At 35.3% G+C, this 26945-nt stretch overlaps 2 protein-coding genes across 4 annotated transcripts; both read right to left on the bottom strand.

The window, feature by feature from the left end:
• Positions 1-4889: 4889 nt before the first annotated feature.
• On the bottom strand, positions 4890-13731 carry LOC132063394 (uncharacterized protein At5g19025-like). Its single transcript, XM_059455914.1, has 2 exons — positions 12932-13731; positions 4890-5155 (listed from the first exon to the last, which is right to left on the bottom strand). Exons 1-2 carry the CDS (start codon positions 13657-13659, stop codon positions 5119-5121), a joined length of 765 nt encoding a protein of 254 aa, XP_059311897.1. The 5' UTR covers positions 13660-13731; the 3' UTR covers positions 4890-5118.
• Positions 13732-16385: 2654 nt separating this feature from the next.
• LOC132063393 (uncharacterized) lies at positions 16386-26945 on the bottom strand. Of its 3 annotated transcripts, none has more exons than XM_059455911.1 (9): positions 26792-26943; positions 26257-26413; positions 24398-24569; positions 24031-24210; positions 22487-22567; positions 22194-22357; positions 20766-20902; positions 18549-18664; positions 16386-16994 (listed from the first exon to the last, which is right to left on the bottom strand). In XM_059455911.1, the coding sequence occupies exons 2-9, from the start codon at positions 26361-26363 to the stop codon at positions 16746-16748; spliced, it is 1206 nt and encodes a 401-aa protein (XP_059311894.1). In that variant the 5' UTR covers positions 26364-26413; positions 26792-26943; the 3' UTR covers positions 16386-16745. The 3 variants fall into 3 exon arrangements, with proteins under 3 accessions (XP_059311894.1, XP_059311895.1, XP_059311896.1); XM_059455913.1 differs by having other exon boundaries at positions 16870-17009; positions 26792-26945; XM_059455912.1 differs by lacking the exon at positions 26792-26943 and having other exon boundaries at positions 26257-26525.

Here is a 26945-nt window from a genome sequence, read left to right as displayed (position 1 = left end):
GAGGAAGGATCACACCCGTATTTTTTGCATTATATCGTTATTATGGTTTTTCATTTATTAGCTTCACCGAGGGTTTATGTTAAGGGCATTATATTCGGCGCGAGAAAAAAAATAGAATACGAAAGTGAAAGGAAAAGAGAACGGGAATCAGAGAAAAACAATGAAAAGATCTATGAACCACATCAATATCTTTTTTTTTTTTTTTTTTAAATTTCTTTTTTTACCTAATAATTAAGAAATTGTTTGGATTGGCTTATAAGTGGTCAAACCGGCTTATAAGCCGATTTTGATTTTTTTAGGTGTTGGCAAATCGACCATAAGCTAAAAAAGTGCTTAGATAAGCCAAAAAAATAAGGAAAAAAGATGTTTAACTTTGAACTTGGCACGAAAACTCACTTTAGCAAAGAACTAAACAACTTCTATTTATTTACCCCCCTTTAACAACTTACGTTTCGGTTGTTTGCCACTTTTCAAAAAAATAATACCACTCTCAACGTGGGAGGTGTATTACACTCGCGCCACGTCATTGCCACGTCAATGCCACATCATTGCCACGGCGTTGTACATCATTGCCGTCAAAATTACCAACCACATCATTTTTGTTTTTTCCTTTTATTATTATTTTTCTTTCTCTTTCTTCTTCTTTTCTCTCGTCCTCACCCTACTTTTATCAACCACCATGCCACCACCGCCCGTACATTGTACGCCACCGCAGCTGCCGCCGCCGCCACCGCAGCTGCCGCCGCCGCTCCCCACCGCGCCGCCCCGCCCGTAATTTGCAAAAAATTGAGCGAACTACCCTTAAAAAAAAAATTCATCACCATCATCTTTAACCCACCCTACCACCACCAATCATCTCCCCCACCAAATTTCATCAAATTCCTTAAAAGAAAAAAAAATCACCACCACCATCTTTAACCCACATCCACAACCACTACCCGTTTCTAGCAAAAACCCATTTCTTCTACCACCATATTAGCAAACTCATTTCTTCCATAACTTTATTTTGAAAGAAAATCAAAATACCCATCTACAACCACACCATTTCTAGCAAACTATTTCTTCTACCACCATTATTAGCAAACCCATTTCTTTCATAACTTTATTTTTGAAAGAAAATCAAAATACCCACATCGCAACCACCACCATTTCTAGCAAACCTATTTCTTCCACCACCATTATTAGCAAACTCATTTCTTCCATAACTTTATTTTTGAAAAGAAAATTAAAATACCCACATCCGCATGACCGCGCACCATTTCTTCCACCACCATTATTAGCAAACTCATTTCTTCCATAACTTTATTTTTGAAAGAAAATTAAAATCAAAAAATGGTGAAAATGAAAAGAAGAAGAAATAATTTTTTTTTTGGGGGGGGGGCGTAGCGAGAGACGAAAGGCGAGGGGGGGGGCGTGGGTGGGAAGAAAATAGGCAGGGCGGGGGGGGCGGGGGGGGGGGGGGGGCTATGGCGGGGAAGAAGATGGTGGGTGGGGTTGTGGAGTGGGAGGGATTGTGAAAAAGATGGTGATAATTTTTATTTTTAATTGTATAATGTTTATTTTATTTTTTAATTGTATAACTTTTATTTTATTTTTTAATTTATAATAATATATATATGAGCGGGTCCACTTTTTTTTTATTTTTCACTCTCTTAATTATTTTTTTTTTTTTTTTTTTGCCACGTCGAGCATTTTGGGTGGAAAACAATTGAAACGTAAGTTGTTAAGGGGGGTAAATAAATAGAAGTTAAGTTTAGTTGCTAAAGTGAGTTTTCGTGCGAGTTCGGGGGTTAAAACATATTTTTTCAAAAATAAGTAACTTATTTTTTTTTTTTTTTGGCATGTTTTTTGGTCAAATCGGCATAAGCCACTTTTCAAACTAAGCCAAATGGGCTCTAAAGCCCCTTTCATGAATTTAAGATTTTCTTTAAGGTTCAGAGGATAGAAATATTGAGGAAATGAAAACAAATATTTATCATTCAAATTGAAAATGAACATAAAAGAACACTTGGTTGTGGATTACCGAGTGATGTGAATCGAATGCATTTTAACTCACGTATTATTAATTATTTTGTGGAGTTTTTCTTGCCGAATATTTCTTTTTAGCAGATCCTAAATGATGATATATTATATAATTTATAAAATTTAGTTTGGGTTGAATCGGTCATTTTGAAAATTATTTTTCAATAAAATTCATTTCTTTCTTTGACACTTTTATGAATCTTTGTCTTAAGTTTTCTCCATCGTATATATGCACCTAAAAGTTTAAAAAACAAATTTTGCTAGTCACCTTAGTTTTTCCTCATCTTATGTGATTTTTGTTTTATTATGATGTGTCCTGGCCCTCCATTAAATTTATGTTCGGATTTTTATATATGGTTCTCTTATTGTATCACATATGCCGATTTGATTTGATTTTTTTTCCTATTTTTAAACTAAAATGCTTCTCGACAAAATTTTGCCGTCAATACTTTTAGACACAATATAATAATATTAATGTCATTCATATTTTGATTTATTTTCTTATGACCGCGCGAAGCACGGAAAAGTACACTAATCTATATATTACTTTGTAGAAATTAGTTACGCATGATTTAGTCATTCATGTACTTCCTCCATCTCAAAATGTTTGTTGCTTTTTTCATTTACACGCTCATTAAGAAAGAAAACATTTATAAGGGTGACATTTTGACTATTTTACTCTCTTAACATATTATATCACGTTCTTTCTCCTCAATAAATATTTATTTCATTAATGATAAAACCTCTTAAGTGTTGATATGTGAACTCACAAAATCAACCCATTAATATAATTAATACAAGGGTAAAATGAAAAGAAAAAAAAGCTACTTAATTTTGTCTTGGGTAAATAAAACGATAAATATTTTGAGATAAATATTTTTAGTAAGGACGACAAATATTTTGAGACGGAAGGAGTATTAGTTATTTCACCTTCTATTCTGAATAAAATAATACGTAGATTTGCTCATAATTTATACATGTACTCCTTTCGTTTCTATTTGTTTGTCTGATATTAACTTGGCACAAAGTTTAAGCAAGTAAATAAGACTTTTAAATCTTGTGGTCTTAAATAAAGATATGATGAATGTTTCAAAATGCCCTTTAATCTTGTGGCTTTGTACATTTCATGTGGAAAGTTGGAATTAAAGAATTGTTAAAAATGGAAATAAGCATTCTTTTTTAAACGGACTAAAAAGGAAAGTAAAACAAACAAATTGAAACGGAGGGAATATTTGTTATGCAGGTTCTAAATTGCAAACCAGATATCGTAGTATTAATTTTATGCATGAATGACTTACCTCCGAACCAGCTATCAAATATGATATTACTCGTATAGGATTTAATATTTGTACAACTTTCCTCCAAACCAGCTACCGAATAATTAGTGAAAATTATGACACCGTCAGTAGTGTGAAGTGGGAATTAAGTGCATGTGATGACTTATGTTACTAAAGCATAGTATTAATAAGTGGAACCAAGGTAAGGAGGCGAACATATACCCCCCTAGTTTGGAACATGTAAGTACAGTTGGAGTTGTGTCAGCTAGGTCATGGTGTTGATCTAAATACATAAGAAGGTACACGAAGAAGTCAAAAAAATTAAATATCTAATATATATACATAAAAAATACTTATTAAATTATTACTTTTTTGCCAAAGAAGGTCAATAACCCCCATCTAGCCACTTAGCTCCACCCCGGCTTCACGTTTTGCATCCTTAGGGGTCGTTTGATACACGGTATTAGCTGGGATATCCCAATACTAACTGTGGGATTAATTTTGTATCATGTTTAGTAGAAGGTATAAATTTATCTTAGGATAAATTTATATCTTGTACCAAACAAAGTATAAAGTGCATTCCAAACTTAAAGATGGAATATCCCATCTTATCCCAATAATCCTGGGATTATTTTATGCCATCTCCTAAATGGGATAAATTACTCCCAAGAGATGGGATAAATTAGTCCCAGAATTATAATCATGGGATAATTTTATCTACGTACCAAACGACCCCTTAGTTTTTTACTGCGGAACCAAAGTCGTGGGGACTAGATTAATAATTCTTTCTTAGCTTTATTTTGAATAACATAATATATCTTTTGGTCATTAACTACCAAGAAACAAATTATCTTTTTGTATTTTAATGAAGCAATTGTGTACAACCTTTACACAGACAAAAAAATGCCTATTTTGAAGGAAGTTAAAAAAAAAAAAAAAGGATTTTGTTAGGTTAAATATAGAAAAATAGTTGCTCTAGTTTCTAGATTCCATTATTTATCATAAGGTGTTAACTTTGTAATCCATTTAGATCATCTCTATACAGTAGGAGTAACATTTAGGTACAGTAGACGAACTGATATAAGTTTAGATCTTGTGACTCTCTTATTGCCCCTCATTAATATTATGGAACCACCTATAAGCATTTTAGCCACCAAAGCCAAAAAGCATCGTCATACGCTGATGTCTAAATAGAACGAAATTGATAAAGCTTTAATCAGCATTTGTTCATAACTTCATATAACTGGCTTTGTTATCTTTATTTATAACCAGCAACCCTCAAAGGTGAACGGCGCACGTTTGAAATTCGATGGATAATGAGTGTCCATCCTTCTACCCTTCTCCACTTAAAACCATATTTTTGCCTGCAATAGGGTTCAAACCCATATAACTAAGTGTTGAATTGGAGAAGTTATTTAGGCAGTCCAAAATGTTATTTGACTGAAAAATAATATAGCAAACTAGAGGTTCAAAATGGACAATGACAAGAATAAACATTTTGAGAGGAAAATATTCGGGAAGAAGCACCATTCCAGCACTGCAGTAACCTGGCAGGTAATGAGGGAAGGAAAGATATGCAATTCCTTAATGTGACTGCTAATTATGTAATTTATTCATGTTTTATGGTATGTGCTTCTTGAGAAAAGAAATAAGTTGTGTCTATAGTTTGTACACATTGAGCATTGTTCTAAAGTAAGTTCCAAGGAGCTGAAGCTCGGTCAATGGGATTAATAAATGGTTCTAAACAACAATACCAATCTCCCATGCTTCTGAAATTCAGAAGGTAACAAACTAGATCCCAATATGCAATGATCAACATTCAGCGAGGCTCCGCTTTACCATTAAGTGCCAAAGCCCTGCATTTAGTCAAGAAATTTAAAGGTCAGCCATCGTGGAAAGGGCAAAACATAAATGGTTCTTATGGAAATGTGAAAATATGTTAGGCGGCTGAAAGATAACAAGTAGAACAAAAGTATGCACGATAAAATGTTGATGGGATAAGTAGTTAAAACATTTCTCTCATCACACATGCAATAGATTGAGGAATGCAGAAATCATGCGGCAATCCAAAGATGTGATTCCAGAAGAAAACAGTTGAGCATCAGGATTTTAAACAGGTAATCAGCTAGCAATACCTTTTGGTAAAAGTAGGAGAGAATTGACCTAATATCTTAAGATGACTAAATGGACAGATCATTGTTATTATACACCAAAAAATGATTCTCGGAAGTTCCAAATAGCATGTAACACGTAACGTATTTGCCAATACAATTCAATCAAATACAAATTCTTTTCATAAACGTGTGGAGTATAAGTCAGCACGATCAAATTCTTTTTACAAACATAAACTCCAAAGACTCCACGTCATCATCATTGTCAATATGATCACATCAAACACAAACTTCTTGAAACTGCAGATTCAGACTAAAGTTAACTCTTATAGGTCTTCTGAATCTATTTAGAGCTTCTCTGGGGCAAAGGGCAGGTTAGTGGCAACAGAAAAGCTGGCGTTACTATAATATGCATGTCTAGCGATCTAGCATAGGGCCTCTTTACTTGAACTTGTAAACTGCAGTCAAGCAAAAACACAAATGACTGAAATTCCAAGGAACTGAAAATAAGAGCCTGTTTGGATGGACTTAAAAAAAGCAGCTTATAAGCTGAAAACGGCTTATAAGCCAAAAAAAAAAAAGTTGGGGTAGCTCAACTTATTTTTTTTGGCTTATAAGCTGTTTTCAGCTTATAAGTTGCTTTAAATAAGCTAAGCCAAACGGCTCAATTATTTTTTTTGGGCTTATTTTAGCACAAAATGGCTTATAAGCTGGCCAACCAAACACTCAAAAAAGCTGAAAACAGCTTATAAGCCAATCCAAACGGGCTCTAACTCCAGAGTTTGCCAAATTAAAGAAGATGTGAATGATTCTTTTTGGGACAACAGTGGTGTCCGGGCCAGCTTGCAAGAAGATCTTAATGATATATAAAGTTATACGAGGGGAAATGGTTAAAATGATCAATCCACTCATCAAAGTAGTCAGACATACTAATCATAAAAGTAGTTAGACGTATTCCACTGGGCCTGAGAAACTACTTAAGAACGAAAGATAGAGGATAGCCACAATCAATTTTTATAGGACTTCATGTCTCCCATTTTCTCACCCCAGATATGTTGCATTGACCAAATCCTTCTAATTGCCTCTTGATGTTAATCCAAGTCATCCAACTAATGCACTGTGTAACCCATAACTTGATAAAATATGATCACTTTAAGTGATGTGGCACATTGTCATATATTTCTAAAGCATCAAATCACCTGATTCAGGTATTGAGGATGCTCTGCCTCCGATATTATGACTTCATTCGCAACATTTTCTGATCACAAGCCCCATATCTTGGACAAACACTAGGGGTTGTTTGGTTTGCGAACAAGTTATACTGAGATTATAACGAGGGATTAAATAATGACGGAATTATTCAGTAGATATACTTTTTCTTTTTATAACCGTGGTGTCCGGGCCAACTTGCGCGCCCCTCGTTAATTCCACGGGATACCTGCCACCTCCCACAAGCAACAAATACCAGGTAACTATGTCCACCACGTCTAGGACAGATGGGAAGAAATCGCCTAGTGTATTGTTTTTGCTGGGATTTGAACCTGAGACCTCATGGTGCTCAACCCACTTCATTGACCAATAGGCCACACCCATGGGTGTGCGTAGATAAACTTTTATGTGTAGGGGTTTGGTTCATTGGACAAAAAATGAGATATACGTAATATAGTACAAAACATCTGTTGGTTTTAACTAGATAAACTTGGATGAACTTTAATTTCTAATTTTAACCTTGACTTTCTTGAAAGACTTTCGGAGAAAAGTTTCCGAGAAGAGTAAATGTGTCATTGTGCTATTTTATCCCAGGATCAGGATTGTTTTTGACAAGGACCGTGATTAGGATTGTTATCCCACAAAGAGTGTGGTATATAAATCCTGAGATTGCTAAACCCGGAATTAAAAATTCTACCAATAATTTCACATTTTATCCAGGGATTATAATCTCTTATCCTTACACAATTGTGGTATAAACAATCCTACAATTGTTAATCCCGGAATTAAAAATTCTACCAATAATCCCACATTTTATCACGGGATTAAAATCTCATATCCTTGTAACCAAACGATTCCTTAGCATTGTAAATTTCTCAAGATGTATACAACAGTATTATGCTACCAGCACTTGAGAAGGAAGAATCCGGGCTATCACCTAATGTTCATATTGCAAAATCAATGATTCCATACTCACAATCTCTAGGAAATCCATCATACTACCCCCAAGAGAGAAATCATAAGCCAAAATCTCAACTTCTGGGCAGATCTACTACAGGAATTATATTTTTGCTAAGAAAATTGATGGAGATATATTGCAAGAGAAAAAAGGATCTACACTTGGTGCGCTTTGACCTGAATAAAACATATGATAGAGTACCACGAAAGGTTTTTCAGTGGGTATTGAGAAGAAAAGAATTCATATTAAATATATAGATGTCATAACGGTTATGTATACAAAGAAGTTTTCCGTAATGGTGGATTTACACCGGGGATCAACATTGAAATTGTAAATGTTTTGCCCTAGTTACGGATGAGTGATAATGTTAGATATGCTCTAGAATTCCTAATCGGTTCAACATTAAGGAACATAAGGTTCTTGACGGAGTTCACTTTTGAAATACCAATCCACATTCAGCTTGAAGGCTATAGGTTCCCCGTCGATCTAAAACATAGGTCTAGAATGTCCACTAGTTGATCAAGGGCGTAAGGCAGAAAAAGTCGTCTCATTTCCTTCTTTCTTTCTAGTGCATTCACTTTAAGGATTGGGTTCTCTCACCAAACGCACAAATCTCAAGATAACGAATACTCGCGATTTGAGAACAAGAAGAATGGATGAGGATCGAAACAGAGATGTCGGCCCCTCCTCTGCAACAGTTTAAAGGATGGGTAAAGTCTCAGAATACGCTCCCTGGACATAGTTATTTCAGGCAGCGGCAGAATCCATAAGAGCTTCTGCAATTTTGTCCTACAACGCTATCAATTTTGGCACTCCCAAGTCCTAACTCCTAACCCATAAAATCTTCTCCCATGAATTAGCAGGCTAGAAGACATTTTGTTGCAGCATCAGACGAGCATTACACTTAGATTGTATACAGAAAGTCAATATCTTTTTTTATTGTTAAATAGGGAGGCAATATCTTACAAGTGAGTCGAGGGTCTATTGGAAACAGCCTCTCTACCTCCCGAGGTAGGGGTAAGGTCTGCGTACACTCTACCCTCCCCATACCCCACTTGTGGGATTATACTGGCCGACTGGGTATGTTGTAATATCGTACAAGTTATACTTTGTAGTTGCGACAAAACTTACATTCACTTCCCCTACATTTTGGATAATACATTTGCACATAAAACATTTTACCACCTATTCCTAAAATGTCAATCTCCAAACTACTAACTAAGTAAAAGTTACATGTTAACGGTCGTAAGATGACAACATACTCAGCCATAACAACTGTTTCTTCCCAAAACTCCGTTCATTCGGGAGAAAGGATTTCATATCAAACATATAATACCATCAAACATAAGGGAGAAATCACCAGTGTAACACAACGGGAAGAGATCTAATAGCCTTGCTATAAACGTGAATTTACAGTACGAACTTATTTTGAGTGGGATACCGGTTTACCCTAGTTAAGGATGAACTCATCAATAATAAACAGAATGAGAGTTCATGGTGTATGTTAATTACAGATGGTATTACGTAAATGTACAAAAACTAATGAAGGCATCAACCAAATGATGAAATTATGGATAACAATTCTAAGGAATATGCGTTTTAGAATAAATAAAAGACAACATATACTTTTAGAGATGTAGTCCCGATAAGAAGAGTGAAGGTGCATTGATTGTAGTATGTGAATACAGACAATTAAGATATTTAGACTCCTTCAGGAATTGACATGATAGATGGAGATGATTTTTCTTTAATAAATCATAGATGAAGATGTAACACAGAACATTTGAAATAGGATTGCAGAAATGGAGGAGTACTACGACAATGCTATTAGGAAGATATCTAACAACATGAAAGACAAGTTCAATACAATTTTTTTTTATCAGTAAGAACAATTGTGATAGCAACAAAGTTATACAAGAGACAATGTTGGGGGTCTCTTAAGGTCCATCCATCACATCCACCAGATAAAGTATATGGCATAAGAACTGACATGGATATGTAGTCATACATGCTCGACAAAATTAGAGGTAAAGAGATTTGGTCCATTTTATGCATCATAGGATGAAGTTCTTTTTATTTTACATAATATATACAATAGGATTGGGAAAAGGAAAAGCTCTAAGGTCAGCTGGGGCTTTAAGAAATCTAAATGAACATGAAAGACAAGTTCAAAAATACAAATATATATTTGTTTAGTCCAAGATTAATAAGAATAAGCATGAATAACAAATGTATGGACAAAGAAATTGTAAAAATATTATGATAAAGTGAAATGTTAATCATCTAGTGTCCATCCATCTCTCCAAGAGAGGTATTGGCATAAGAAAAGTATGTCTTAGAGCCTTGATGATGACATACGAAGCGCATATAAATATAGAGGTGAAAGAAGATGTTTTGAGCCTCGCTTCAGGGCTTAAGCGCGCCTTTGATAACACTATACAATGTGCACGATTATTTTGAACTTGTCAAAAAAATATATGAAGAGATACTACAGAGGGTTCAAGTAGCAGCAATAGAGGACAAGACAAGAGAAGATAGCTCGAGATGGTTTAGCAATGTCCTAGGTAAACCTTCATATGCACCTTTTATTTAATCGTTATTCATAATCAGAGTTCATGGTGTATGTTATTTACAGATGGTATCATGTAAATTTACAAAACTAATGAAGGCATCAAAACCAAATGATAATAGTATGGATAAATATATCCCTCCCGTCATTAAAGTTTTCAAAATATCCCTGTCTTAATAGAAATCTCCAACATAACCCGATTTAAACCCGCTCCACTTGAACCCGGCCCAACTATATAAAAAACCCATATGGGTTGCCCGCTCATGTGCCTAGTGGCTCCAGATGTAGTACTCGGGAACAAGTTGGTCGCATACAGGTTTTTTATGTAGTCGGGTCGGGTTTAAATGGAGCGGGTTTAAAATGAAATTGGGTTATGTTGGGGATTTCCATTAAGACAGGTGAAAACTTTAATGACGGGAAGGGTATTTTTGACCCAAATTTGTAATGGAGGATATTTTTAGCCCTTTTCCCAAAGTAGAGGAATATTCTTGACCCTTTTCCCTTTAGAGTAAGTATGAGATATATTATAATAGTACTACGAAGAAAGAGAAGTTTTAACTTCTTAAAATTAAGATACTAGGTGCATCACATGTGTCATATATATAAGATTTATGAATTAAACATGGTTAATTATTATAGTTATTATAGTAAATTAATATTATTTGGTTCATGTATCAAGTACGGTTTGGGGTCCTTAAGTCCTTTGGAGTTAATACATTTTCCTATTCGAATTAGTAAGCGCATTTTACCGCTTATTCCTAAAATGTCAATCTCCAAACTTCAAACTGAGTACCAAAAAAAAAAAAAGAGTCAACGGTCATATGATGACAACATATTCAACCATAACAACTATTTACTCCCAAAGCTTCTCCACCACTCATTCCGGAGAAAAAAATTCATATCAAACATGTAATACTCATGAAATATATGTATGAGGGAGCAATCACAAAGTGTAAAACAACGGCAAGAGATCTAATAGACTTGCTATAAACGTGAATTTACACCAAGTGATGAGAGTTCATGATGTATGTTATTTACAGATGGTATTATGCAAATTTACAAAACTAATGAAGGCATCAAAACCAAATGATAAAAGTATGGATAAAAAATTCTAAGGAATATGAGTTTTAGAATAAATAGAAGTAAAACAATATATATATATACACAGTACTATAGAGATGTAGTCCTGATAAGAAGAATGAAGGTGAATTGAGATTAATTATAGTGTTTGAATACAAACAATTGATATATTTAGACTACTTCAAGAATTGACATGATAGAAGATGATTTTTTGTTTAACAAATCATCGATGAAGATATAACACAAAAAACTTGAAATAGGATGGCAGAAATGGAGGAGTACTACGACAATGTTATGCCAGAGGAAAATATCTAACAACATGAAGGACAAGTGTTAGGTCTCTTAAGGTCCAACACATCCACAAGATGATATATGGGTATAAGATGGATATGTATCGACAAAGTAATGGAGAGATTTGGTCCATTCTATGCATCTTAAGGAAGGATGAAGTTCTTCTTGTTGTACATAATATTACAATGTGCATGATTATGTGGTACTTATCAAATAAATATGAAGAGATCCGACAGAGGGTGCAAGTAGCACCAATAGAGGAACAACAAGAGGCGATCACTTGAAATGTTTTAGCAATGTCCAAGGTAAACCTTCATATGCCCTTTTTGTAGGTTCAACACATTGATAATTGAAGATGTTAAAAGGGACAGGATAGATCTAAAATCACACGAACTTAACTTGTCTCAAATTACCTACTATCTTGGAATCGTTGACGGACTTAACAATTAAAAAAATAGAATCGAAGGGTCCTTATAGGCGATTCAAATAAGCTGGAACTAGGGCATCATTCATTGTTGCCACACGTGTCTAATTCTAGTGACTACCAAGAGCTTCTTAATCTAGTTAAGTGTAAGTGTATGATTTAGAGAACCCTTAATTTGTCTTTTACATAATGGATTCAGAGATTCATAAGTTCGAATTAGTTTGGAATTGAGGCCTAGTTGATTGACTGGTCTTTATGACAATTCATCGCTATTGTATCAAGTAGTAGCCTTATAATCACTTGTTAATGACAGAATCAACAGCAGCAAACTCAAAGATAATTAATTAGTTTCTGTTCTGCCTATACTTAGATGTCATTTGACCTGTAGTAGCCTGCCAAAAGCAAAGAACCCTAAAAAGTGCGAGCAACATCATCCCAGTTTCTAAATTTCTCATCTCTAAAACAACTCTTTCTAGCTCATCACACCATGTTTTTTTCCCAGGATAAGTCTCATCCTTCAAATCAATCCAAACCAGAGCAGCACCTTTTTATTTAATCATTCTGAGATCAGCTTCTTCAAATGTAAATTTCACTTAAGTAACCATTACAGGTTTTCTTGTTCTATCAGCAAGAATGAACTACTAATCATCTATACATGTATCGTTCAAGTTGTTACATCATTCAACTCAAGCAAAGGAACTAAAACCAAAACAGAACCAACATAAAGCAAGACTCTTTGGATACGCAAGCAAGAGTCCGAAATTCCAAATGCAAAAACAACAAAAGATAAACAACTCCCTTTAAGTAACCATTACAGGTTTTCTTGTTCTATCACCAGGAATGAACTACTAATCATCAATACATATAACGTTCAGATTGTTATATCGTTCAACTCAAGCAATGGAACTAAAACCAAAACACAATCAACATAAAGCAAGACTCTTTGGATACACAAGCAAAAAAGGAACAAAAGATAAACAAACAACTCACTTCTTGTGCCGGCGCCCTCGTTTAGCACCCCAACCTTCAAGTTTCGCCACCGGGCACCCACATCTAGACCTAAAAAGCAACACAGCACGTCCATTTGGTGGTGCCATTTTCCTCAACTCAGCTCTAAGACATTCATAATCAGGATTATTCTCAGTCCCACCTTTCCAAGGCAACTCATTAATCTCCTTCACAGCTTTATTATTAGTATTACTACTCTCACACCCACCACCAGATCTCAAGAAACACTCTTCACCTTGTAATTGCAAGTCAAATTCCATAGCCCTTCTCAACCCTTTACAACCAGGTTTCCCACATTTTCTTGATCTAAACCCAAAGCCACAACAGATCTCAAAGAAAATCACCACAAAAAGGAAAACAATGATAAAGAATGTGTAGAAAATGTATTGGGTTGAAACGTCAACATTTTCTTGAAGATGGGTTAAAAGGGTGTTGAAAAAAAGGGAAGGAGGGTATGGGAAAAGGAGAGAAAGGGAATTAAAGATGTAAGAGAAGTAGGAAATAATGAGGAAAGTGCCTGAGAAAAGTACAAGAATGAAGATGAGAAGATCAAGGGTAGCTGATGGGGAGTGATTACATAGTTGGGATGAGGGGCAATTTGGGGAATTTGTATTGGGGTTTGGATTTGAGGGTTTTTTGAGGGGTTTGGAAGAAGAAGAAGATGATGGAGGAGCCATGGTGATGAAGGAAGAGAGAAGGTGATGGTGCATGTTAGAGAAAAACCAAGGGGTAGGTGGGTGGATAGGGGGTGGGCTGCGGGGTTTTTGTTTTTCAGGTTGAAAAGAGGAAGAGGGAAGTGCGTATGTTAGTAGATTGTGGTGCATGTTAGCATTTGAAAACTTTTGTTAATTATTGTCTAATTAATTATTATTACGAGGGAAAATATAATTTGTCTAGATGAAAATATAATTGTTCAATTATTAAACGTGATTTCTTTAGAAAATTACAGTTCAATATCACTCGATCGTTTAGTTTACAAAATATGTAAAACATGTCTGATAAACTTGATGCCACGTTACATAAGTTTTCCTTTCTTGGGAAATTTACACAAAGATTTCTTGCTCTATTTTAAAGGAGCTGTTGTTTGCATCTCTAATATGGTGTAGTATACACTCATCCTCCTAGCTTTTACATGTATTCGATTATTCGTTAATTCAATTATTTTTTTTAACAAATCTCGGCATTTATGATTTCTTTTGTGATACCTTATTCTCATGTCCTTTTTCCTTTTTGAGATTAAAATTTCTATTTCAAGAAAATCATAGGAATCACCAAAGTATGAAGGACTTGTGTTGGTGTTTACGAGCTTTATAATAATAGTAAGAACTAAGAAGAAAGAGAAGTTTTAACTTCTTAAAATGAAGATACTAGGTGCATCACATGTGTCATATATATATATATATATATATATATATTATGAATTGAACATGGTTAATTAATATACTTATGACTTTATTATAGTAAATTAATATTTACTTGGTTCATGCATGAAGTACGGTTTGGGGTCCTTAAGTCCTTTGGAGTTAATACATTTTCCTATTCGAATTAATAAGCGAATTTCTCTTTCTATGATTTTGCTTTGCCAAAGTCCTTGTACTTTTAGCTAATTGAGGAAGAGAATAATTAAAAGAAAATGCAAGATTCTTAAGTTTACTCACCTCACAAGTAAGGAAAAGTTTGGGCCACTTAGTTGTGGGGCGCCGGGAGGGGGGGGGGGGGGGTAAAGGAATATTAATATGTGTGGTCCTGGAGATCAAGATTTAATTAAAATAACGAAGTAAATTGTCCGAGGAAAATGGATTAAGAGCGGTTTGGATTGGGCGAAAAAACATTTGTTCTAAAAATTAAAAAAAATAAGTTGGAAAGTTGGATTATTTTTTTGTTTAATTAGAATTTCAATTAAATGGCCTGGAGAAACATTTTAAGACAAAATGATTTTTTTAAGGTTACTAAAAAAAAAAAGCTAAAACGATAATAAAGCGCAACTTAGCCAATCCAAACGGGCTCTAATTAGATTTCAATTGTGGGATGATCTCTTTTGAGATTATGGAGGTGTAAGTTAGGTAAGGACGGGAATTTATTGACCTCATTCAAAATCGCTGCTCCAATTGACCAAAACATTCATTGCTTTCACACACCCCTTCCATTCAAGCTCTATCTATTCTTTTGTCCTTTTTTTTTTTTTTTTTTGGTGGATCAATGTTCTTGTACATTTATTTTAGTATAATATACTCCCTCCATCCCATAATAAGTGGTGTTTTAGGTTTTTTATTTTGTTTCAAAATAAATAGTGTTTTAGGATTTCAAGAAGAAATTGATCTTATTCTTCTAAAGTTACCCTTATTTATAATCAAGAATCATTAGGTAGTTTTTCTTTTTCTAGGCATTAATTAGGGATAAGTTAGTAAAAACACTCATAATTTTCTAGGAGTGAGCAATTTCTTAAGGAGTGTGCATAAGCCTAAAACACCACTTATTATGGAATGAGGGAGTATATGATAAAAAAAAAGTTTTAGAAAATGATGATAAAAATAGAACTTAAGTTCTACATATTGACTGTGTAAAGTATTTAAAAAATGGGCTAGTATGCTCATATACTACAAATTGAATAAATTTGTCATTCGTTAAGTTTTTTATTTAATATCACCTTCAATGTTAAAAAAAGGCATAATATATCCTCAGCTGGCAAGTATGCCCTCCAACTTTGGGTATACACAAGTAGACACCTCAACTTATCTCCCTCATTGTGAGTTGAACACTCCAACTTACAAAATGACCATCTAGACACCTTCAAAATTTATGCCCCACTTCAGCATTTGTGTTTACGTGTTCAACTTTATACAAGTTAAGATGCCTACCTGTGCACACCCAAATATTGTCATATACATATTTTAAGCTATGTAATATTCTCTCCTTTACCCAAGTTGAGGTGACCATTGTTAGGTCTAGAACAGCTGCAATTTTAAGGACACTCTTTTACCCTGGTAGAGAGATATACCATTAAATTTCTGCTATACCTGTAGTTTTTTATCTTTGACAAAAGAAGGTGGTGTACATGTTTCATCCTAGTAACTATGTAAGAACAATTCCAATATGAGACTCCGTAGGGATCTAGTAACTCAATTAATTGACTACTTAAACTTTCACCTTGTTGGTGAAAGTTCGAATCCTCACTTGTAATCCCCTCCCCCTACCTCCTATGCAATAAAAAAAATTAAAAAAAAATAAAAAAAAAAATAAGAAACTCCCTCTTAGGTGATTTCCGAGCAATCGAAAGCATCTTCGCACAAATACTCATGGTCATGCCAGGAATTAGTTGCAGGAAGATTATTTGTTTGAGATTGCAAAAGCACAATTTCACTAAGATGTTGAACTATACTTGTATGAATTGTAAAGGGGAATCCAAGATTTTAACTTTATGGGTTCAAATACAAAATTCCACCAACTCATTTGATTTATTACGTTTGAAATCAATTATTGGTACTTCTTTAGTGAATTTTTTTGACACGTGTACAAGATACAAGCCAAAACTATCGGAACCCATACTTGTAACTCTTCATGCGCTCCTGTAACTCCCTTCAGTTATCCCAAGGCAAGAATAGCCAATAGATTATGACGACTTCTATAGTGCTTCATGTGAAAGTTCACATAAATTACGAGATTCAATCTTGAAGCAGCCATACCCATCACTTCGTCGCTTTTAAGTGATGAAACTAGCAATGTGAAGCAAGGGTTGTGTTTGTATTGGCACAGACTCTGGGATGCAGTGCACAAATTCAAAGGTATCAGATGTCTCTTAAAGCTTTGAGGCAGTAGCTGTTGTTCTGCTCAAGGCAATGGCAACCTTAGAACCAGAAGGGCGACCCAAATGTTTGCAGATGAAATCTCCAGCCAATAGAAGCTTTCTCAGATCCACATTTGTCTTCACTCCTAGTCCATTGAGCATGTAAACGACATCCTCTGTAGCCACATTACCCGAGGCACCTTTGGCATACGGGCAACCTCCAAGGCCTGATATAGATGAATCCACTATGCTGATCCCCATCTGTCAAGATAAACGCTTTGGTAAACAAAGCATTATTTATGCATTAAGGTTCAAAGTGTCAGAGAATACATAATAAGTTTATGCCACTTCCATCAATTAGGTGATTTGCCGAATGACCTAGCTACATAAGAAGACCCAAACCAGATCAAGTTTTTGTTTTGTAAGACTCTGGAATGTTTTATGTTTTTGGTACATTCTTACAAAAATAATAATCATTTTACAATAGGGTGTCAGCAGGAAGATCGTGTGCACGTGGCGCATCCTTGCGCGCATAGCACACGGTAACAAAAGGGCTTTTTCTGCACGCAGGACTTGTGTGCATGGTGCATGCTTGCACACATATCCCTGCAACTTTTTCAACCCATGCAAAGACCAAATCGAGATTCAATTTATTTTCTTCATTTTCCCAAGCTTGCACACCACTCCAACAAGGGTTTTAACCCAAGATTATCTCCAACATTAAGGTAAGCTTTAAGGTCCAAGCTAATGTTGTTTTGCACTCCTTAGAATCATAAAAATTATCTGGATTTCTCATTTCCACCCAAAATTTCTCCAAAACCTAGCATTTGGGGTTCTTGCACTTTAAGGCTAGGCTTGCTTATCTGCCTTCAATCGACTATTGATAGACTAAATAGCGTAACATTGGGTGGTCTAGGTGAGGTTTGAGCCATGGCTCACCTCAAGGCCAATAATAGGGATTAGGTTAGCCTTGAGCCAAAATCCCAAAGCTCATATGTAGATTGATCGCATTAAGGATGTTTTTGAGTTCATAGCACCATTTTGCTAGCTACGGACCGAGGTAAGCGGGGACCTATCATCTAATTGTGATTCTATAAATGACATGTTCTCTAAGTGTTTTTAAATAGCATAAGTGGTATTTTTAGTAATTTGTGCAAAAGCACGTGGAGACGTGCACCTGCTAGTGTTGCTTAGCTGTGGAATAAATGACACTATAGTGTGTTTAACTATGTGAAATGTGTTATTTGAACTCCTTTGCTTTCGTGACATTATTTAGACTTTTAGACTTCCAAAGTGACTAATGACATATGAACACATGTTTATACTAACATTTGAGATGCTTAAAATTAATGCTTTGACGACTTGAGGCTTATGTTTAAATAAAACTAAAGTTTTTGGAGGTAATATAGAAGACTGAGGGGTGTTCGCCTTTCCTAGGGAAGGAGGCCATCACACGAGAACCACACGTTCAGGTACTGGTCAGTCCATGCTGTTTGTGGCGTTACACTTAATGCCCTCATGGCCCTACTTTGACGCAATTTACTTGGCATTGATGTACTTGCATGTTAAAATGGATTGCTAGCTTACCTGACCTTTCCCTGATGTACTCAGTAGTAGATACCTTCACTATTTTTCATTTTTCCTATTTTTACATTTTTTTTTGCATGCCAACTTGCACCAAAAAAAGACATGCTACACCTTTTAGATTTGGATGGATACAGGACCAACTATACAACAAACAAATTTCACATAATGTGATAAAAAGGGCCAACATGTGAAAAGCTTCTCACTACAAGTAGAGAAAGGAGATCTTACTTGCAATGACACAAGAATATTAGAAAGAGCTTGTCCATAAGTGTCATGAAAATGAACAGCAAGCTTCTCTAGAGGGACAACTTGGGTTACAGCGTCAAGCATTGGAATAACAGTACCTAACAAATGGAGAGTGGAGACAGAAAATATTGGAAGATGTAACAAATAAAAGATGGTTTAGTGAAGGAATGACATTTTTAAGCAAAACAATTGGCATATAGCGAATGTCTTCCTTTAAGGAAAACCATTTGATGAACATTCATTGCACTTTTTTAGTAATTTCGGCATAGACAACGAAGTTGAATAACAGATTCACAGATGGTCAATACTTCCACTTGATGGATTCTTAGTAGACAGCACAGCACCCTGTGCCGCTTCAGATCACGTCATCTCCTTATTAAGCTATCTAGTTAAAAACCATATAGTTAGGGTCGTGCAGAAGACATTGCACCTGGAAGTTCATCAGCAGGGCAAATATGTGTACAGTTAAGTCATTGCGGTTATATCCTACATCTTCTAATATAACAATGAAAAAAGAGGTGGTGGACATTCTTGTCTTTCCTATCACGCCTTTTATCAAGGTTCTCATGACCATACAATCATTTAACAGTTAACACCAGTGTTTTAAAAGGCGTTTTCGGGGCGGGGCGTATCAAAAATGCCCCGGGGCGATGGTTCAAGGCGAAAGTCTCAAAAGGCGCACGCCCAGCAATTCGGGGCGTACGTCTGGGCGTTTGGGGCGAGTTTTTTTTGTTGGGGCGAGTTGGGGCGTAAGCCCGTAAAAACTTCTTCAAATTAAAACAAAATTTGTTAAATAAGTCCTCAATATAATCCCCAAATCCTCAAAAGTCAACTAGTAATTACTCAAATATTTTAAAAAGGAACCGGAACATTAAATTTAAAAGTCACAACCTTTTTTATTGCTAGAATGCCTAATATATGTTCTTTTCCAATTATTTATCTTGTCTTCTACTATCTCAAAAAAGTAACGAGCGATCTACTTGTGCTTGTAAGTAGGGTATAATAGATTGTTCGATTAGTTTTTTTGGGGATGGAGCATATATTTATAGTTTTCTTCAAATTTTTACGCTATTTTACCTATTTAAAAGTATTTATTATAATTATATCCTTTTATGAAATACTAAAAATTAAAGTCCCACGAGGCTTACGCCCGTGCCTAGAGGCTGCAGCCTCCCGAGGCGTAAGAATAAACGCCCGCCTTACACCCCTGCCTTTTAAAACACTGGTTAGCTCTTGACAACTACAACAACAACAACAACAACAACATACCCAGTGAAATCCCACAGTGTGGGCTTTGGGGAGGGTAAAATGTACGCAGACCTTACCCCCATCTCGAAGATGGAGAAGTCAAGCCTTTCCTGGGAAGACCCTCGGCTCAAGAAAACATAATGAGAAAAGGTCAGATAAGCAGAAACAGTTCAAAGCAATACGAAAATGAAACTAACGAAAGCGAAAAAGCCATGATAAAGCAGTATGAGAAAAAAGAAACAGTAGCTACCATAGATAAATACGATAATTGTGGTACAAGGACCAACATATAGTAGCACGAATCAAAGGACAAGAAAATGAAGATCAAAACTGCGACTACTAGTACGACGGGATACGTGGGACAACCTACTAGCCTTCTACCCGAATTATTTCAAGGATTATACACAGTAAGTTTTTTCTGTTTTTGATGATAATTATTTTCCTTAAGAAACATCGCAAAAAGAACCTACTTGACGCTATACATAGAATCTTTTATATTTCTTTTTTATCTTTTAAATCCAGAAGAAAACCACATTCAAACCAAACTTAACGCATTCAGCATAAGGTAAGCAGTCACCACTGTCTGCATTGGAAAATTGAGTCTAAAATCCAGCAATTCTACAAACCAAGATATTCTAATAAATGTGTTAAGAGTACTAATTAACTAAAAGCATAGCAACAATGAACTTCTCCAAATAAAACAAATATATTGCTAAGCTGTCTATGTTGGCTCAGTAGCCTGTAGCTGAAAGTATTCCAGCATTATCTTGTCTCACAAAGGAGTGAACTGCAGATAAAATTCTCCTTCAATTAAGAATCAAGAATTACCGACAATAAATGTAATCTGCTTGGACACACTGGAATTTTACCAAAGGAACAAGATACAGATTCTTCTGGCAGACCAAAAGTACAACATGCGAAAGGGTGAAAGCAGAGAAGATTTAGAATTACCTGGAGTACCAACTCCAATTGTATCACCAAGAGAAATTTCAAAGCAACCCATATCTACAAGTTCTTTAGCCACATATGCAACTTTTGATGGAGACACTGCTCCTTCTACGGGACAGCCAACAACACATGATATATACCTGATAGAAAATAATGACTTTTTCAGTTCAAGAGAGGCAGCCTTACTTCTCCAGATAAACGTTTGAACGACAAAAGAATATATTCCTATACATTACTACCAGTTACTCTTAACAGATTTACTCCTAGTGCTTGTTTGGAACTTGAAATGACAGAGCTACCTTGATTTGAAGATATATCTAATACCAAAAACCAACACCTTTTGCATGTTGAAGTCTAGCCACAAAGGAAGGAATAATTTGAGCTCATAGACATCGGTAGCGCTTAAATAATCAGGAAAAGCAAAAAATTACAGATATTGTCACAAATGCTAATCGCTGAATCATCATTATCAAAAAAGAAGGCTTTGCTCAATCCTTTGTCCTTCCAATTTTAACAAACGTCTGCGAAGGAACCTTCATTCAGTAAATTTTAATACTCTACAAGGGATTTGACTTTGACTTGCATCATTAAATACAAACATGTAACAGGAATGTACTCCTGTAACAATCAACTGTAGCAGGAATGACAGAAGCATGAAAAGCTCAAATACTATCAAAGAGATTAGTAGAGCAGCTGGTGAGCTAATATGCAGCCCCTACCCATTGAAAGCCAGTTCACCTGGATTCCTCTCTGAACACCCTAGACATATATAATCTGAATATGTTGTATCAAGGGTTATAGTCAATAAGCTGGTACGGTTTCCACAGGCAAATTGTCATAGATGTTAATGGAAACATTTTGTAGTTCATCCAAGAGAAAGTTATCCTTAGACGGAATATAATACACAACCATTCATGAAGTTCAATATTTATATCTTTTACCAAAATCTCCAGTTCCACATTGATTCCTCCCAATATAACTTGATCAACAGGCAGCACTCAACCGGAGAACACTAAAGATTGCCTTCAGATCCAGAACAATTGTAAACCTCATCTTTGGAAGTTATATCATGGCAAAAGGGAAAGTTGGAAGTGATCGAATACTCAAAAGTTTATGATTAAAGGTTATAAATGAGGAGATTCTTATGCAAATTCAAATGAAAGTTATAGCAAAAATTAACCACCTTGCTCCAATGTATGAAAAATTTTAAGCCAGTATATGATGTTGAATAGCAACCATTCTGTTTCTACTGAAAGAATTGTGAACAATTATTAGGCTATATGGATTCAGCAAGATTCTGAAAGAGACTAACGAAGTCAAAAAACCCTTGAGTCTCTCTACTGCACATGGTTTAAATTTAGCTTTCCTTAAAGACCTTACATTGTTAATCCGGTAAAATTGGAATAAATGTAGCTATGCTAGTACTCATACCCACGAACGGGGATGGAATGGCTTTTGGCTGCAAGAGCAACATCACGATAACGAGCAAGACTGTCTTCAATGCTACAATTTATGTTAGACCGAGAAAAGGACTCAGATGCTGCAGCAAAGATTGCCACTTCCTCGGCTCCAGCTGCAACAGCTGCTTCAAAACCCTGGAATAGAAGCAACGTAAATTATGAATGATCCCCATTATCCAGGTTCCAGTGTGAGCATGAAAATGTAAACATATTTAACAAGACATATAAAGGAGAGTCTCACTCTTTGCATTTCTATCAGCTTACTTTAAGATTTGGTGTCAAAACAGGTAAGCGCACCCCCGTAAGGTTCCTAACTGCTTCAATTACACCCTTTCCATCAGCTAGCTGCAATTTGGTTTGGTAAATATTTCAGAGAAACAATATCACCAACACTCTAAATAATAACTATGGCATTTGGTAGTTTAATTCCTATTGATTCAATAGATAGTACTTGAGAGATATGCTGCACTAATATAGTTCATCACAGGATAAGCAGAGCATTCATGCACATAATTAAAAGAATCATTAACAAGCCTGTCACATAATTAAGTCACCAAGAAGTGTTACCACAAATCTCTTACCACAAATCTCAATAAACTAACATAAAAGGTTAAAATTCTTATAGCTTGCATGGAGAGTCGAAGATTATAGCCTTGTAACGATGAAGAAGATTATGAAGACGTGAAGCGCTTATTCATACACAAGAGAACCACAAATCAGATTCGGTACATGCTTTTGAATTTGTTTTTAATTAAACGGTGCATGCCATAATCTCATAATACCTACTACTTTGTTGGAATAGAAGAGGACTACAAAAAGGCGACAAAAAATTGTGGAACATTACACCAACGGCTACATGGTAGACTATGTGGAAGGAGAGAAATCAAAGATACTTCTAAGGCAAAAAAGAAATATTGTAACGTAAAGCACAGATGTTTAGTTCTCTAACTTATTGGTGTTAAAAAAAAAAAAAAAAAAAAAATGTACAAGAAGTAGACACCATGCCAACCACGTTTAATTCCTTAATTCAAATGTAGTTTAGTACAATAAGAAGCATATTGTTGGGTCGTACTACTTATCATTGCACTCTTTGGGCGCTATTCTTTAACAAAATTGACATGACTTGCAGATGTCAAGAGAATGAACATCCTTTTCATGACATAGAAGTATGAACTTGAATAAAACACATAGTAGTAAACATGGTTAATCACCTGTGTTAAAAAAAAATTATCAGCGTAACTCTTCATCTTGTTCAAAACCATCTCATGGCATGAATCAATACAGGGCTACCAGACATACACTACTAATTTGAGCATTTGCCGTTTTGTAACATCGTCATTGTAAAGCAAAAAGTTACAGACGTTTACTCCTCAAAATCAAGAACTTGAACCTAGAAACTGGATTCCGAATATCTCTACCTGAGGGAACCAGATCTTTGAGGAAACCAGATGTTTTCTCCTCAAAAATCCAAAATAAGTAACAAAAGCATCAAGGGGCACTAAACAATGTTTTTCACAGTCATATTTATCTTGCAATAAAGAATACAAAAGTAACAACTTTTAAGGGCCTTAGTAGTTAGCAAAAGTCCTAACTAGTGAGTAACTAATGATCATATAAGAAAACCCATACTCGTGCTTTAAGATGAAAACTAACCATCAAAAGAAGAACTGAATGGAATATTCTTCTCGTTTCACAGTTGGAAAAGAAAAAATAAGCAATAAAAAGCACATTTTACAGGACAAGTATAAGGATGACAAATGAAAAATACATAAGGATAAAATCCCCTAGGACAAGAAAAATTTATATACCTGTGGTACCCACTTTGGAGACACAAAACTAGTAGCCTCAACAACTGGCAGACCACTAGAAACAAGTAATTTAATAAGCTCCACCTTCACTTCTGTAGGTATTATCGTCTTCTCATTTTGCAGTCCATCTCTTGGGCCAACTTCTACTATCTTGACAACTTCAGGGACAGATCCTAAGGACTGCACAATCAATTAAGTGCAAAATTATAAAGAGAAAATTCAAGGAACTTAGAGCTGATGCCTCCAGGAAGTCAACATATGTCTTAACCCTTACACAACTTAGATCACCAATATTAAAGATCGAAAAAGGAAAGCATACTACATGAAATATCAGCAAGATCCACAAACACTGACAAAAAATAGATACCTTGTCTTTGATGTCTTTTAAATGTCCATGGCTGCTGTAGTAACGATTTGACAAAGAACAAGATCCAATGATTGTTCTAACCACCCTATGATCTTGATTAAATAAATGATTACATGATGAATCTCTTCCCATTTGTCTTCGCAATTGGAATGCTTCTCGTTCAATGTCCTTGCTGCAAGGAAATAGTTATTTTACTATCAAGAAAAGGTATAAAAAGAAATGTTACCCATCAAAAGTCATTTGATGCCAGTAAAACTAATCGAGAAAAAGCTCATAATGAAAACCTTGCACTGGAGCTTAGAGAACACTGAATTTTTTTCCAAAACACCTTATTTAAAGTAACTGCTCGAAACCATTGCACCAAAGTGACTGAATTTGAAAGAGGTGTATGTCAATGGTAGTATGAACCTTTCCAAGATCTGTAAGAAGTTTTTTGTCACCAATATTCTGATCAAACTGCGGTAATACACTAACTAGATACTTTCTCCGTACATATTACTTATATTTATTCTGGATAATGACTTCAAGCCACAAAATAGATATATCAGACTTCTATCCTATCATCGTTATCTGGTATGATCTAGCCATGAAAAGAAGTAGTAATAGCAGGGCGAGCAAACAATTGCTAAATGAAGAACCTCATTATCAATTAATTAGCTTCAGTGATAGATCAGTTCTTTTCTACTTTATCGAGAAACATAAAAGATTTTCTCTCCCACAGCATTGACGGTTAGTTGAACATGACTTCTTCTTTCAGTCATTATGATTCCAACACAAAGAAACTCCAAGTATATGCATTACACTTGAGTGATATTGATTTATTCTCTTGATTGTCAAGATAAACTTCAAATCAAGGACTATCTAGAATTATGGCGACCAGGGACGGAGTCATAGGGGTGCAAGGGGGCTTCAATTGAACCCACTTAGTTGAAAAATTCTACTATATAAATATGACAAAAATGATTTTTTGGTATATATATGTAAGTTGTTGAATCATAGGCATAATTTTGTTTTTTGAATCCCCTTAATTGAATTTCTGGCTCTGCCACTAATGGATGTGTGGGCATACTAGGAGGGATATCATTAGGAACAACATTATACAAAGCAAAGTGGTAGTGGCCCACATGGCGGACAAGACGAGGGAAGCGATACTGAGATGGTCGGGCATGTGAAGAGGAGGTGTGTGGATGCGCCAGTAAGGAGGTGTGAGAGGTTGGCTATAACACTATTAGGAGAGGTAAAGGTAGGCCAAAAAAGAACTAGACATGGCACAACTTCAGCTTACTGAGAACATGACCCTAGATAAGAAGGTGTGGAGGTCGATGATTTGACTAGAAGATTAGTCGGTAGCCGAGTGTTCTCCTTATTAGTAGTACTATTTAGTAATCACATAGTTTCTCTTCTTCGATGTGTATTACTATTTGTTGCCTCATTTGCTTTTTATCTTGCTAATTGTTATCATATTTTTTTGATACCATGCTTCACATCCTTGTCTTTTCTTTCGAGCCGAGGTCTATCAGAAACAGCCTCTCTACCCAGCCGAGGTCTATCGGAAACAGCCTCTCTACTCACAAAGGTAGGGATAAGGTCTGCGTACATTCTACCCTCCCCATACCCCAACACTGGATATGCTGTTATTGATGCCAACATGGCGAGGAAACAAATTCATGTTACAGGGACAAAATAAATCTTCAATCACTTAGGCTATCAGTAATTCATCAAGCACCACCACAAGCAACATAATCAAAAGAAAAACAAACCTACTAAAACACAGAGAAGAAGCTTAACATAATTGAGAAATTTCTTGGATATCCCAAGACATAATTGAGAAGCTTTAATAAATGTGCTACTAAGCATACCTCATATTGATGGGGTCATCAAGTTGCTCCTCAAAAGCTAAGGGTTTAGTAATAAATGTTCTGAATCTCCATCTTAATGTTTTCTTGATGACTTTAGAAGCTAACATTTCAATACAGGAATATTGATCATTCAACTTCCACCTATGAATTCACCTACCTTCACAAAAGAAAAAATAAACGAGTTTCACGTATTTAATCTGATAAATTGACAATTACTTTCTCCCTTTCAATTTGTTTGGGTAGTTTTGACTTGCAAGCAGTTTTAAGAAAATAAATTAGTAAGAATTTTGAATTTTGTAGTGTTAATTGAATTTTATAGTCGTGATTTTAAACACGTCATGTGAAAAGTTTGAAAATTAAAATTAAAGAGTCATGAAAAGGAAAAAATATATTATTTTTTAAATTAATTAAAATAAAAAGTGAGACAAATAAATTGAAACGGAAAGAGTATATTTTAACAATAAGAAAACCAGGGTATAGACATGGAACCTTAGAGCAAAAACAATGAAATTTAAGAAAACTTAGGGAAAATTACTTGATCTGCGAGTCGGGAAAGACAATTGGACATTTACATCATCATCTCAGCATGCTTATCTAGTCCTAATATTATGGGATTAGCGATTAGGTGGAAATTAGGATGGATATCGGAATTTTGTATTGGAATTGGGCCAAAAATGACCTTGAAGTAT

The sequence above is a fragment of the Lycium ferocissimum genome, chromosome 7 (assembly GCF_029784015.1).
Source record: "Lycium ferocissimum isolate CSIRO_LF1 chromosome 7, AGI_CSIRO_Lferr_CH_V1, whole genome shotgun sequence".
In the NCBI taxonomy this organism is placed as follows: domain Eukaryota; kingdom Viridiplantae; phylum Streptophyta; class Magnoliopsida; order Solanales; family Solanaceae; genus Lycium; species Lycium ferocissimum.
Note: the sequence above shows the minus strand (reverse complement) of the source record. Positions and strands in the feature narration are given on the sequence as shown.